Raw genomic sequence first — 15,821 nt, forward strand, 5'->3', positions numbered from 1 at the left:
GGTTTACCCCACCATTTGCCTTTATATAGCCAGTTTTGTATCCTTATTGGTTCTCATCATTACAAAGACACGTGCTTCAATCTCATCCATTGTACTGAATGCATTAATGATTTACTCATGTTTAAATTTCCAAGGTGCATTCACAATCCATTTGTACATATATTGTTACACCATCCAAAATAAAATGATATAAAGATCGAGTTTATGATTACAATAAATAATAATACAAATTTATTTATAAATGTTACAAGTACATATCACTTCATATTTTGTTTTTATAATTTGCTTTTAATTTATGTAATAAAGGTCACATTTTAGGAGATACTGCTTTTTGAGTGCGTATATAATATGTAAAGAATTTAACTGCTCTTGTGCGGGTACTAAATCTTTTTTGTCTTCATAACACTATGTACAGGGGCGTATTAAGAGAGGAGGGGGCCCGTGTTCACTCCCCGCGGGGGGCCCCCTCTCTCCCCGGCGGCCGGCAGCAGACTGACGCGTCTGACCGCCGACCGCAGCATCAGTAGACTCAGCCCAGAGTAGAGTCTACTGCGCATGCACAGATCGCCGAGGAAATGGCATGGCCACGATTTTCCTGGTGATTTCCTCACTGCGCATGTGCAAAACGTGGTGCCCATTTTCCAGCGTTTTGTGCAGGGCTGAGGCCCCCGACGCCGGACCTCGGAGAGTTAAGTATTAGATAATATGGGTGCAGGGTGTGCGGTGCTGGCCCCCCCTGGACCCAGGGGCCCGTGTGCACCGCACACCATGCACCCATTATAGATACGCCCCTGCCTATGTAGCCTCCTCCAAGGAACCTCCATTTTCCATTACAGTGCATTCCACTTGCTGAGTGGGTTCCCCATGGGAGGCTGCTCGCGGGGTATCCATGGAGTTTCTTTGCCGTGCAGCCACTTGGTCTGGCCAGCATACCTTTGTCCGGTTTTCCGAATTTTCAGACCTTTGCAGCCTCTACGGCGCAGTTTGACCATGCTGTTTTGCAGGCTTCCTAGCGTTCTACCTCTCGTGATGGGAGCTCTGGGACATCCCCACTGTCATGAAGCCTCTAGTGTCCCCTAGTGGATAAAGGAGAAAACAGGATTTTGGTACTTACCGATAAATCCCTTTCTCTGATTCCATAGGGGACACTGGACGCCCACCCAGCGCTGTTTCCTTCCTGACATGGTTATTGTCATTATATGTTATGACTGTTTTTTGTGTTTTCTTTGTTTTGCTGTCTTTCTCAGACTTTTTACACATTCCGTGTTGTGTGTTGTTATGTGTACTAGTTTCACCTCCTCTTTCGTTTTTTTTTCCGGCTCTCCTCGGGCACAGTTTCCCAAGACTGGGCTTGTAGGGGGGTATAGAGGGGGAGGAGCTAGTCACACTTCTAATTTTTAAAGTGCCAGCTCCCGCATAGCACACGTCTATACCCCCCTGTCATGAAGCCTTCTGTGTCCCCTATGGAATCGGAGAAAGGGATTTATCGGTGAGTACCAAAATCCTGTTTTAATCTATTTTTACAGAAATTAACCTGGCACCCACTGGCTGGGGGTCTATCAGCCCAGGCCTGGGGTGCTCTGGAGAGGGGAAACTCCTTTATTGGGGGGGTTCCCACCTCCCCAAGGATTGCCGCCCTGGGCTGACTAGCGGTCAGGTATAATGCCTAGCGGTCAGGGATAATGCTTTGCACGGGGGGGCCCGGTGAAAGGCTACACTGGCTTGCAGTATTACACTCCCACTAGAATTAACCCGCTGCTGGTTTTGGAAATATGAGGGACCTCTATGTTTTTTGTTCCAACGTATTTTCAACTCACTGAGCCTAGTGCTGGTTTAGCAAAATACTGGGGACCCCTATGTCTTTTGCTCCCCATATTTTCACAACCAGGACTGGCTCAGAAAAGCCTGGTGCTAGTTGTGCTTTTAGGGGGGGGGGACCCTACATCATTTAAAAAAAAATTTTGAACACAATCTTTTTACACACAGAAGCATGCCCGGATCTCACTGATCTATGCATGCATCTGTGTAATTCATACCTGCTCATGCTAAAATCGCCAGCATGAAGCAGGTCTATTATTTTGGGTTTTGAAGTTCGATTAGAGTTCAATTTGGTGTTCCTTTTCAAATCAAATATTAGTAAATGTGGGATTTATATGTTGGTCTATGTAAAAGTACCGATGTTTTGCCTATGTTCGATTGTGAGTGGATTTTGGTTTTATATTTGATTTGACATTTGGTTTTGCCTTTAGTAAATCTCCAAAGGCAAAATCAAATGAATACCGAATGGAAAACTAATGTGAAATCACACAAAACTCAAAATCGAACATTAGTAAATATACCCCTATGTGTATGAGGACACATCAGTAGAACCTATTCCAGACCAATGCAGAGTATTCAACACAGTAATGCATTTCTCTGTTTTACAGGACTTTCTGAAGTACAGTCAAAAGGCTGGCCTGGAGTGCTCAGACATTGAGGTTTGTGACTGCTGTGGTACATGTCATTTGCCAGACCCAATACTGGTAACGGGATAGGGGTCTTGTGCAACTCTTTGGTAGTGCCAGACTGCACAGGGAAAGACGGGGGAGCTTATTCAGACCCGTTCGCAGCGCACTTTCGCAGCCGACGGGCCGGGTATGCAAATTCCGCGATCGCACGACCAGGCTTAAGGACGCCCTCTATGTCTTAGAGAGCGACGGTAGAGTGAGCGCACGCCGGTGTAATTACGCCCGCTTTTCTTTCTTAGCACATGTCACCTCCAGGAAGTGAATGATTAATCAGTAATATTGAGAGCCATCGGAGCTGCACGCAGTCCTTGGGTAGACCCTACCCCGCCGCAAGCACTGCGATCCCTGCAGGCTGAAATACAACCAGGTGACGTGTACAATGACGCCTCCATGCTAATTATGTATGACCAAAGAACGCCGTTTTGACGCTCAGACACACCTTCGTTCGCTCATCTGCTCCCCCGTTATCTTGGACCTTCCCCTGTTACCACCCACAAACGGCATTATCTGTCACTCAAAGTAGCACTCAGTCTTTGTGTTTCGAGCGTACGATTCTCGATCGCAGTGACTGGCTCGTGCACTGTGACGCATGCACAGACGGGCAACTATCGACCATAGTGTGTGATCGCAGCTTAGCGACCGGGTCTGAATCAGGCCCAGGGTCCTATCCTGAGTCTGCCACTGAATTTTGGGCCATCATAGGTCTCTGCTTTTCATTATGTCAATGATATCAGCCAGTTTAGTCCCTTAAATTATCACACTGCAGTTCATGCAACAGGCATCAAAATTTCAGTGACTGCAACTGGAGTAGGTGATTGGTAGTGGTCATTTATATGTTTGTGTGTGAGAGAAGGCCAGGGACCCTTTTTTGTAATTACTTTCAAATACAAACAGAAATTCCCCGTAGTGAATTAGTATTCTATTTACATAAATATCTGTTCACAAATTAACATTTAGCAGCAGTGAATGTTTGGAAGTGTCCAAGCAGCAGAGATCTCCTTTATATGGGGAGAGCCTTATGTCCTTCTAGATTCCCATGAATCAAGGGAGAGATTTCCAGCAATAAGACTGGTTATATAAAAACAGCATGGTTTCCATCCAGCTATATAATTACATTTTGATTTGTGTTTTGTGTTGTTGTGCAGAAAGCTGTGGAGTTAATGTGCCTTGTACCAAAACGCTGCAACGACATGATGAATTTGGGGAGGCTTCAGGGATTTGAGGTGAGGTTTATCTTCATCTTCTCCAACACATTGTCACTTCGGTATTTGTTAGAGCTGAGTAATGACCTGCTCCCAGAGGCAGATAATACAGAGTTTAAAAGTCTAATAGTTATAATGTTCCCTGTGTCTCTGGATACAGTAGAGGTCAAAATTGTGGAAACCTTTTGGAAAATGTGTGTGTGTTAGGATTTAATTGCGTATAACTGCATTATTTTTAAAGAAAATCCTATGATGGTGTACATCACTCTAAAGATAATTTTATACACAATATAATGCAGTTCATCGCAAAGAATTATCTTTATTACATAAAAAGTTATAGCTAAATAAAGATGAGGAGCACATTTGTTGCTACCAGAATTGATAGTAAAACATCTTGTTTGATTGTTTGCTGTTTTTTATGCGTTTTTTAACTTTAATTTCTTCAAGTAAGCTGTGTAACTTATTTAGTTGACAAGCAAAGTAAAAAAAGTTGACTGGTCACTTAGAAAGGGATACAAAATAATTACTTTACGTGAAGAAGGTAACCAAAGGAGGCATTTCGAAACTGTGGAATAAGTATCAACAGACTCAGTCGATTCAAAACCAAACTGGTAAAGGTAGGAAAAGATCCACAACACCATGCTGTGATAGAAGAATGAAAAAACTGTGCTTGACTGACAGAAGAAAATCATCTCAGGCAATTAAAAATGATTTACGTGAATGTGGTGTAAACATCAGTGCCAGGACTGTTCCTCGCAGAGTTCAATATTTTGGATTAAACCCCAGAATTTGAAGGAAAAAGCAGCTTTTATCTCTCAAACAAAGACAGAAAAGATTAGATTGAGCTAAAAAGCACATTAACTGGTCAGAAGAACAATGGAACAGTGTCATCTGGAGTGTCGAAACCAGAATATCCATATTTGGTAGTGAGGGAATGAAATATGTCCGCAGAAGACTTGGAGAAGATTTGCTACCTGAGTGCACAACATCTACTGTGAAGCATCCAGTTAGTGTTATGCTGTGGGGATGTATGACAGCAAAAGGTGTGGGATGAATTTGAGCGGCGGGTAAGCAGTGGGTGAATAGATGCTGTGCGCAGGTGCACAGCATCTATTCACAGCAGGGCCGTAGAGAGCCGGGCCTGGGTAAAGGAGGGCGCGTGGGAGGCGTGGCCACGCCCCCTTGAAAAAAACACACACTTTTGCTGCGCCACATAGCGGCGCTGTAAGCCCCCCAGCTCGGCGCTAAGCAAGATGGGGCGCAATCAGTGTGATCGCTCCCCCCCAACGGCCGTAGGAGACTGCTCCGGCTGCTGCAGCAGCCACGAGCAGTCTCACACAGCAGCCCAGAACAAGCTGTGTGCTGACCTGCTGTGAGGGAGGGGGGGGCGATGCCGGACCCAGGCCCTGCCAGGCCCCTCTAGCAAGCCTGGGCCCAGGTAAACTGTACCCGCTCCCCCCCCCCTCTCGGCGCCCATGATTCACAGTGCAGAAATAGCCTGGGGCAGCCCAGCATCTCAGAGAGTCCTGGACACCCCCCCACGGTGACTGAAATGGGGGTGCTGCAAGGCTCCACCCCTTTACCCTAAGATCCACCCCCTTTCCTGACGTGGAGCGCGCCTTAGACACGCCAAGGGTCCCGACCCGCTGGCCACCAATGTTGGGAGGTATGTAATTGTAGCAAAAGGCTTCCAAACTAAGTACAAATGGATATTTTGCATAACTAAGAAATGTACTTTCCCACAGTTCAGTATGTATAACTGTTTTCAAAATGTAAAATGTTGTTATAAAGTTCATTGTATTATGTTGTATTATGTTCTAAATTAATTTTCCATTGTAATGATGTATGCTTTTTGGTATAATACTAAAATATATTAGTTCTATAAGCAGAACTGTTAAACTTCAAAAATGCACACTTCCCAAAAGGTTTCCACAATTTTGGGCACTACTGTGTTTATGTATGTATATATGTGTGTGTGTATGTGTGTATATATATATATATATATATCCAATATTTATTTTACAATTATACGGTCCTATGTCTGATAGGGTCAAAACACTGTGGGCCTCATTTACAAAGCCAGTTGATGTGCACCATAAATTGCCTTGGCTTTGCTTTAAAGCATTTGGATGGTTCAGCTAATGCATATTATGGTGCCACCGATCATCCGCTTTTGGGAGCCTTCTCTGCAAGCCAGGAGTGAGCCTATGTCTGCTGATGAGAATCTCCAGAGTTGCACCGTTATATAGTGCCAGCATACTCTGCTACGCTTTTTAATTGGGAAGATGTACAATACTAAAAGAAGACAAAGAAGTAAGAGGGTTCTTCTGACACAATTACTAGCTATAAACCTAATGTGAAAGAACCATAGCTAGAACCAGCTGAACAGGTTTGAGTGATGTGCCTGGCGCGATCTGTAGTGATTGAAAGATAATTTGTATTGTTAGTCAGGGTGGGTGTGCCCTAAAATATATTGTATTATAATGTAATGGTGTTCACTATAGAGAAAGGGCACTCTGGTGCACGCACCTCCTGGGACGTAGCCGGCACTTATGGGCTGTCCTCCAAGCTCTCCCTTCTCTGTAAATAGATGACGGGCGCATGCGCCTGACATCTGTTCACCGGCTGTGATGGCTACACTGCAGTTTTCCCCACCCGCGGGACACTTCGCCCCGCGGGTGGGGACAGCACCCACAGGCTGTTCTAGTGGGGCACCTTCAAATGGGGTAGAGTGCATTCTGCCCTTTTGAAATTGTGTAGGGTGCAGCGCCCCACTAAAACAGCCTAGTGGGGACACTAATGTAATATCATTGGCCTACTATAACCAGAGCCGTAACTAGACTTTTTGGAGCCCTGTGCCAGAAAGAGCATTGGCGCCTCCCTCATTTTTCAAAGGGACATAATTCACCCAAAAAAGGGCCATGGCTTCATGGGGAAGGGCCAGGGAAGAGATAGGAGAGGCCAGGAGATGCTGGGGATGAAATAAGAGGAAGCTACAAGCAAGAATGATAATAAACAGAAATTTGACAGGCCCAAACAGCGCTCCCTGACCTGTGGTGCCCTGTTCGATGGCACCGGCCGCACTACCCTAGCTACGGCCCTGACTACAACCACCCTGTTATTACACTTAACAATTATTTTCTGCCTATTTTTGTGCCGTTCGGTATAACACAAGTAGAGTTCAGAAATGTTGGTGGCTGTATAGTTCAGCTTGCTATTTGCTATAAAAGAACTTTCTATATAATACATATTATGGGCCTGATTTTGAGTTGGAAGCAAGTGGAATTGCGGATTTCACCATAATGCACATGCATCAAAAAAAGAATTTAATGGGGTGCATGCGCTGGATCAGGTATACGCACATGGATAAAGTTTGCTAGTTCATGCGTATTGATCCGTCCATCCACAGAACACAGTATCCGTAAAATTGGCGTTTCTAGGCAGTAACTTGGCGGTAACCATGTGAACCCACGGAACTGTCTTGTGGGAGTATTATGGGTGTGTATGCCAGATTCCTTGTTCAGTCGTAGCGTGTGGAAGGAAATTGGACACCAGTTTCAAATTGATGTTTTGCACTCTGCATAGGGCAAGTCCAGATACTAATGAAGACGGACGCAGAAACAGTGATCGGGATAGGCTTCTGCATGCAGACACATGGACTTTTAGTATACACAGGCAAATTCTCGCATTAGCGAGTAAAGTAAATAGGCTACTGTGACCTGAACGGAAAAGTGGCAGTGGATGCGTCCGACTCAGAATCAGGCCACACATGGAGATAAAACTCTCCTATGGACATTATTCTTCTTCTAAGGGAGTCTATTGAAACACAATGCAGGAAAACTTTGGGAAATTAAAATGATAATAAGTCTTAAAAGGCCTTTATGAATATAAAGGATTTGAAAACACATTTGACCCATAGTCACCTCAGCAAGAAATATAATACTAACGATACCTGTTAAGCATACTTCATTGTTTCTTTTAATGTTTTTTGTGACTACTTTGAAGTAAATATATATAACCACCTTTTTTTCGTCGCTCACAATCTATGTAGAGATTAGCTGTTACTTTACAGGTGCAATTTGTAGTTAACTACTTTATGAATATTGTATCTCTCAGTCCCTGGTAACAATGGGATTATTATCAGAGGCGTCACCGGGTCTGGTGACACCCGGTGCTCGTCCGAAAAGGGGGCGTGACCTCGTGGGAAATCCCTCCAGGGGCGTGCACGCTGTGCTGCTCCCATAGACTAGTTCCTGCACTGTTGGCTCGTCCACTGAGGCAGAAGCCGAGTGCTGCAGGAGAATGTCACACTGCAGCACCCAGGCCCTGTCACTGAGGAGCCGGCATTTTGGTGTCACCCCCTCTAATGGTGACACCCGGTGCAGACCGTACCCCCATAGCGACTCCACTGGTTATTATAAACATGTTTTATATCTGTAATACTATGAAAAAGTAAAAACAAGAGATGCAAAGTGGATGGAAATGTGGTCGCTCCTGGCAATGGAATGGACAGAGAAATGATGTAATGAGGTTATTAGTAAAGAATAGTAAACATTAGAGATCTGTGCTTGGCCACCAGTTTTTGTTTTTTTTGTGTATATCAAAAAGCCAATAAATCCATGTTTGTTACTTCCACAGTCCTAAACAATAACACTTTATTGATTTGAAACTTAAATAATTAATTTTGTTACTAAATGTGAAGCATTTTTTTGGGGGCATGGCTGTAGCTGCGTTGGAGTAGGTAGCTGAACCAAGGAGCTCCTTCGGCAATTATCCTGATTATTCATCCTGTACAGGTGTCACCGGCCTTATGGTGGTTGGCTGCCCCTTCATGTACTGACCATTCCGAGTGCCCGGCAGTGATGTTCCCGTGAGCTGGTAAACTCTCTTCGGTCTGGGCATCATCCAGTCTACATAGTCCTGTCAGAGCCCGGCGGCTGGCGCAGCTGCACAGATACCCTGATCACCGCGGCTGTACATCTGGTCTTAGTCGGCGTCGGAGGTTGAGCTTGGCGGAGTATATATAGAAAAGCCGTGCAGGAGCCATTCTTAGTCAGCGTGGCTGTGCTTCCTTTGTACACTGCAGCTGCATGTGATAAGGGAGCTGCAGTTACTCTGCTGTTCTCTCAGTTTTCTACACCCTGCTGTCACTCTAGGCCAGAGACAAGCTCTGTTAGTTTATATGTCCGGGAGATACTTTACCAGCACATATATATTAATTCCTGCAAAAATTGCCTAGACTATCCTATTATGCTGCAGCTAAACTAGAAACATTTGCTTGCTTCTCTACCCTGCAACCACCCTCTGTGGGTTTTCCCAGGGTTCACCTCCTACCTCTACCTCCTCTGCATCTAATGATGCCTCTGAGGTTTCTGCTGCTCCTGCGCTTACTCTAAAAAAGTTTTTGAGGCTGTTACCTCTAGTGATAAGAGACTGTCGGATAAAATGGAAAAGTATTTATCTCTAATACATCAAGACCTGCAGTGGGTGGGAGAAGCTGAAACCCGCATTTCCATGCTGGAAGATTCACATTCTCTCTTAAAAGGCACAGGTTGCTACCCAGATGGCTAATTCTCAAAGAAAAATTTTTGATATGGAAGGTCACTAGAGACGGAATAATGTAAGATTTATTGGCCTCCCTGAAAAAGAAGAGGGCACTGCCCTGGGAGACTTTCTGGTGAAATGGCTGACTGATGTATATGGTCGTGATTCCTTTACTCCTCAATTTGCAAGGGCACATTGTATCCCTACCAGACCTTTGCCACCAGAGCCGTCTCCACGTACCTTCATAGCGAAATGTTTACATTATCAGGTTAGTGATGCAGTTCTTCGTTTGGCCCACACTAAAGGTCCTTTGGAGCGCAAAGGAGCACGTATCTCTGTAATCCCTGACTTTGCGATGGAGGTTCAGAAAGATTGAGCTCAATTTCTCCCTATCAAGCATCGCTTACACTTTTTAAATTTGCCTTATGCTATGCTATTTCCATCAAAGCTCCGGGTGGTGGCCAATGGTGAAACCAAGTTATTTGCTACGAGAGAAGCCGCGGCTTGGCTGGATCGGTATGTCCCTACGAGCAGACCACTATGTGCGGACTGATCTCTTTTTGCTATTGTGGATAGACTGCCTGATTCAGGTTGGATCGCAGCTGAGATTATGCAGGCAGTCTCACTGCGATGCTATTCTAATCCACTACGATCGCTATGCCTTCGCAGCACAACATAAGGACGCCCACCCTACCTTAGACACATCCGTAATACTGGTTTTGCAAGACTGCAAAACCATCAGTAACATTGAGTATAATCGGAGCCTCAGGCACACTTGCACAAGGTCAGACCTTATTCAGAAATTGCTAACCTTCCTGTACACAGTGAGAACTCAAGCTACGCATGCCATTGCAGTGGATAATTTATGCACGCCCCTGCAACAGCGTTCAAACTCACTGGCACGCGTGCGTTTCGTCGACCACCCCCTCGTCACCTCCCACAGACGGTACATCCAGTCAATCACTCTCCAATGAGTCTGCGTAATCACTGTGAGCGCAGTCCTGAATGCAGCGACTGGTTCATGCACGTGCACTGTGATGCATTCGCAGAACGCAACAATCGGCCAATAGCGTGCATAATCGCAGTTGCGATCCAACCTGAATCAGGCCCAGAGTTAGATCCGTTGAATGGCTGAGAGATGTACAGGCTTTGTTTACTGTTTCCTTGTGAGCCGCCACCAAACTTCTTTGGACTGGTTTGCATAATTTTCATGGTTGATATGTGTGGGTACATCATCATATTACAGGTTGAGTCTCCCATATCCAAAATGCTTGGGACCAGGGGTATTTTGGATAACGGAATATTCCGTATTTTGGAATAATTGCATATCATAATGAAATATCTTGGGAATGGGACCCCAATATACACACAGAATGCATATATGTGTTATATGCACCTTATACACATAGCCTGCAGCTAATTTTACACAATATTTTCAATAATTTTGTGGCTCAAGCAAAGTGTGTGTACATACATGAAATAAATGTGTGTTTCATTTACACCCTATACACACAGCCTGAAGGTAATTTTATACCATATTTTTAATAATTTGTGCCTTAGACAAAGTTTGTGTACATTGAACCATCAAAAATCAAAGGTTTTATTATCTCAGTCATGCTAAAATTATTCCGTAATTCGGAATATTCCGTATTTCGGAATATTTGGATATGGGAGACTCAACCTGTATTACAATGTCTAATATCTGTATTTGATGCCTATTATATGTAATACAATATAGACCGGTATAGAGGAGCCTTGCAAATGTATGAAACTAATACCTCTGAATTTCTATTATCATGTAGGATTCAAGTATTTTTGCTAATATTGCTGCAGTGTGCTGGAGGAAATATCCCTTTTTTTTCTGTGTTTCAGTGTAAGCCCCGCCCTTTACAAGCACCTGGGCAATATCATTAAGCTGATGTGAGCGACCACCATACTTTCTATTTGCATATTATTTGTAGTAGTGGGCTCACATCGCTGTGTTGGATATAACCATTTATTGCCCCATATATTTTGTTAGATTTTTTTTTTCTTTAAATAGTTACTTAAAGCTTTTTTGCCATTAATTTTCTTGTTCTTTGTTTTTTTTTGTTTGTTTGTTTTTTGCTTTAGGGTTATAAATATGCCTAGGTTGGGTGAGGTATACAGGGAGAAGGAGTTTTGGGGACTTTCCTTTTTTTTCATTTTATGTTTTCTTCTTTTTTTTTTCTTTGGTTTGAGCAGACTGCAGAGCAAATGTAGGCACGGTATAGCATACAATCGTTTTTCAATATGTGGTTATTAACGATTTGGTGTACAGCTTATAAATTAGTGGCTGTCATTCACTACCGCATGTCATGACTAAATTCTTAACCTGGAATGTTTGGCTCAATCGTTCCCTGATCCTCAAACAGTTGAAACGCTACGACCCTGATAAGATGCACTTAGTTGGGAATAAGCTGCTGTCCAACAAGAAGCCGTGGGTGGGTTGGGTATATCGTGCATCTTATACTACGGCTTCCAGGGTAGTCTTTATATTGATTAGAAAAACGGTCCCTTTTGTTTTAAATTGTGTGCAGTGATCTAGGGGAACGATTTGTGTTTCTTGATTGAAAGATCAATTCAAAATCCCTTTTTATTCTAACTATTTATATCCCCCCCCCCCCATTTTACAAATGAGGTATTAAAAAAGGCTGCAAGTTTCGTGGCAAACTCCATATCTACATCAGTAATATGTTTAGCGGATTTTAATAGCATGTTTAAGCTAGCCCTTGATAGGTGGCGAGAGTCAAATGTCTCTCAGATACAGAGCGGTACTGGATTTTCCAGTTATATATACCGGACCTCGGTTGGCATGACGTTTGGAGAATTAAACACCTTAATGTCTGTCAATTGTCTTGTATTCTCTTACAGATTTCTCCACATACATCCATCGTAAGTGCGTTACACATAACGCGTGAGCGCCGTATGACTCAGTAGTGCAGAGCATCTTTTCGTGCAACTTTTTCCCTTCAAATGCTTCTTATTCGCACAGCGAAATTTTGTGCGTCATGCCTATATTCTGTGTTCGACTGTGGGTGTATCTGCAATTTTGCATGTAATAAAAAGTGTCAGTAGAAGCTCGTTGTGCGTTTTATTTGCATCACTGTGCAATTAAGCATTTGAAGGGAAAAAAGTCACACAAAAAAACGCTCGGCGCAACTAGAAGGGCTGTTTAACGCGCAAAAAAGCTAGATGTATGAAGACAACATCTGTATATCATTAATTCCTAATAATGCTAAAATATTGGCAAAAATTTTGTCTGTCAGGTTAAATAAGGTTATAACGATTATAGTTCATCCAGATCAGACTGGACTTATGCCTGGACAATCCACTGCAGTGAACATTAGACGTCGTCTTACCCATATTCAGGCCTCCCAAGCAGAGGAGTCCTCATCGGCTATTGTCTCTTTAGATGCAGCTAAGGCATTTGACTCTGTGGAGTGGCCTTTTCTGTGGGAGGTCCTGAAATGTTTTGGACAGGTCCTGTGTTTATACTATGGGTAAAATTGCTTTACTGTGCTCCTCCAGTAAGAGTATCCATTAATGGATATATTTCTCCCTCTTTTTTGCTCTAGCTAGGGGTGTATTATGCCACATCTATGCCGGTTGTCCTTCAACTGATGTACACGTTTTCTTCTTTTTCTAGCCTGACCACAAACTTCTAAATATTTTTCACCAGTCCCCTGTTTGTATATCTATATCAATTTTCCATCAGGTGGCGGGCTTGATCTCTCTGTTCTGGTTGTAGATCGGCTTGAATTAGTCATAATACACTTACTAGAGCCAAATCTGATGGTAGACTAGCATTGCCTCATTTTCGGTTCTATTTCTGTGCGGCTCAATTTTCTCACTTGAGATTGTGGCTGCAAGTTGCCTCAGTAAATGCTCTTCACACTCTGTTGGTAGCTCAGGCAACATCAAGACATACACCCTTACAGGCCCTATTGACTGGCAAGGAATGCAGAAGAGCCCCCAGTTACTTCTGCAAAATATGAGTGTTGGTTAATAAACTCCTGGGCTTCACGGATATTGACCCTGATACTCCCTTATGGAATGCTAAGGCGCTACTGGAATGATCATCCTTAGAGGCTGTGTTAAAATCATTTACCCAATTATGAAGTGATTTTAATCTTCACGTTATTCTATAGATATTTACACCTTACCGCTGACTTTAGAGGACTTGAAGTTGTTCTTGTCTATAAGCGCTTGTAAAATTCTCTCGTGTCTTTTCACCTTTATTATAAATGCTCATCATTCATCTAACCTACCACGCCTTAAACAACATGGGTGGTGGAAATTGGCCCAATTTGTGATGAGTACTGGTCTATGACCCATGGTAGTCCAAGAGAATCCACAGCGGCTATTAGATTTCAGCAAATTCATTTATTCATACTACATAGGACTTATCTCACCACTGTTCGTCTCCTTCAATTTGGGGGTCGTGCTGATGTTATTTGCCCTAAATGTGGAAGTTCCCAAGGGACCTTTTGGCATCTCCTCTGGTCTTGCCCAACGATACACAGTTTCTGGGGCAAGGTGATTGGAGTGATTGCTTCCTCAGATATACCCCAGTCTGTTTTAACTCCTGCAGTTTTTACTTGTGGTACATTGGCTTGAGGATGTTTTTGACAAATACACTAGGGGTAAATTTACTTAAGGGAGAGTTTTTAGAAGTGAGTTTTAAAAGAGATGTTGCCCATAGCAACCAATCAGATTCTACTTATTATTTAACTAGCACCTTCTAGAAGACAATAGCTAGAATCACTTCTAAATTTACCCAGGCTTGCTGACTTTCTGGCTGCCCCTTCCGGGAGGGAGCAGCCAGATCGGCAGGACGGGGCGTGGCCGGCCAGACTACAAGTATTTGTGGGCGGGGCTATGCATTCACATCATTTTGGCCCCGCCCCGCTACACAATACAGATATTATAGCCATTGTAAAGCGGGGGGCGGGCAAAAGTGACGCGATTCAGCGTGAATTGCATCACCCCCCCCCGTTGCGGGGGCTTCATAGGTAATTGCAGGGGGATAAGAGGGGTGGGCGGCAGCCAGGAGTATTGCCTGTCTTCCCAGGAGGTCGGGAGCTGCACACAATTTTCGGGAGGCTCCCGACCAAATCGGGAGGGTAGGCAAGTATGAATTTACCCCCTAATCTTTGCACCTTGGCCAAGGTCTGTATTGCAAGGGCATGGATGGCTACTACAGGTCCTAAGTTTCTAATGTGGATTGCCCTATAAAATACCACAATATCCCATGAACAATATTTATATATAACTCGAAAGATTGAATCCAAATTCGACCGAATCTGGCAGAAATGGTTACAGTCTAAGTATGCTAAGATGCCATCGAATCAGTATGATCTACCTAGACTTTAATTCTATGTTTATTTAATGGAATTGAAGCCAAGATATATTTGGATTTTGCTTAATGCAGTTTTTATATAATTTTCTAATGTATATGATGATTGGAAACTTTTACACTATCATGGTCTATAATTAAAGCTGGTTATGCTTCATTGCTAAATATATTGTATATTCTGTACAAGAAGTCATTGTTAATAGTCTGCATTGAAAATTAATATTCTTATTTTCTGTATGTCTGCATCATATGTTTGTACACAATAATGGATGGGGGGGTGAACCGCGCTCACTGGTATGGTTGTAGGGTATGGGGGAAGGGGGGGTGTGGGGAGGGAGAGGGATGGGGAAAAGGGATGTGCGTGTATATAATGGGGGGAGGGGGGGTTGGTGGAGGGTAAGTGCTGCGCCTGTGGTAGGAGTACCTGATCCTACCTGGATAACGGACAAATAATAGGGTGGTGAGGCGCGCTCTTCTGTGGGGAATGGGAGTGTGTGCTGCGTGTGGGTGTGTACGGAATGCTACCAGAAGCACCCACCAAGCTCCCACCCCCGGTCATCCCGCCGGCACACGCGGAACCTCCACTTCGGAAAAGCGTGCACACCGATCCCAGGTGCCGCCAGCCCGCCATAGTCCGCCCACCCTACCGGGTACAGACACTGAGCCTACGCAGACATCTCCAGTCTGCCATCAAGTACGCTACCACCATCACCATCAGCACGTGGCATAACCGCTCCAAGAGATACAGGACAGAAACAACAGTCCACAACCACAACGCTGCACAACAACCAGAGACTGCCGAATACCATCATCCCCATATCGCAACGCCATCCCAGGCACCTACCGGTAGGTAAGTTGCACACTGTGCGGGACGCCGCCTCCACACCCTCCATACCACATTTGCCGGACGATAAGACTGTTGACCATAGGTCCAGCAGGGATTCCGTGCTGGTCGAGAACTGCACGGTAAGGAGCCCCCTAAAAGGGCCCACCCACCTTCCCCCCCGTGCACGCATCTATCCACACCCCCTTACACCCCAGGGTCAACTGATTCTCAAGCAGCACTGTGCCTACCCAAATAAAGAGTTTTGACCCTACTTTACCGACTCAGTCTCTCCTTTAGCCATTCCGTACACACCCACATGCAGCACACACTCCCATTCCCCACAGAAGAGCGCGCCTCACCACCCT

The 15,821-nt window shown here is 44.3% G+C and overlaps 1 protein-coding gene across 3 annotated transcripts in view; it reads left to right on the forward strand.

Moving 5' to 3' along the window:
- KALRN (kalirin RhoGEF kinase) overlaps positions 1-15,821 on the forward strand; it is a 1,228,991-nt gene that overhangs the window by 1,009,176 nt on the left and 203,994 nt on the right. For all 3 annotated transcript variants that reach the window (XM_088460751.1, XM_088460749.1, XM_088460750.1), the window contains 2 exons: positions 2,427-2,477; positions 3,653-3,730. In XM_088460751.1, the coding sequence (XP_088316877.1) occupies positions 2,427-2,477; positions 3,653-3,730 (129 nt within the window). The remainder of the gene's footprint in view (positions 1-2,426; positions 2,478-3,652; positions 3,731-15,821) is intronic.

The sequence above is a fragment of the Taudactylus pleione genome, unplaced genomic scaffold (genome assembly GCF_031769625.1).
Source record: "Taudactylus pleione unplaced genomic scaffold, aTauple2 ptg000977l, whole genome shotgun sequence".
Lineage (NCBI taxonomy): Eukaryota > Metazoa > Chordata > Amphibia > Anura > Myobatrachidae > Taudactylus > Taudactylus pleione.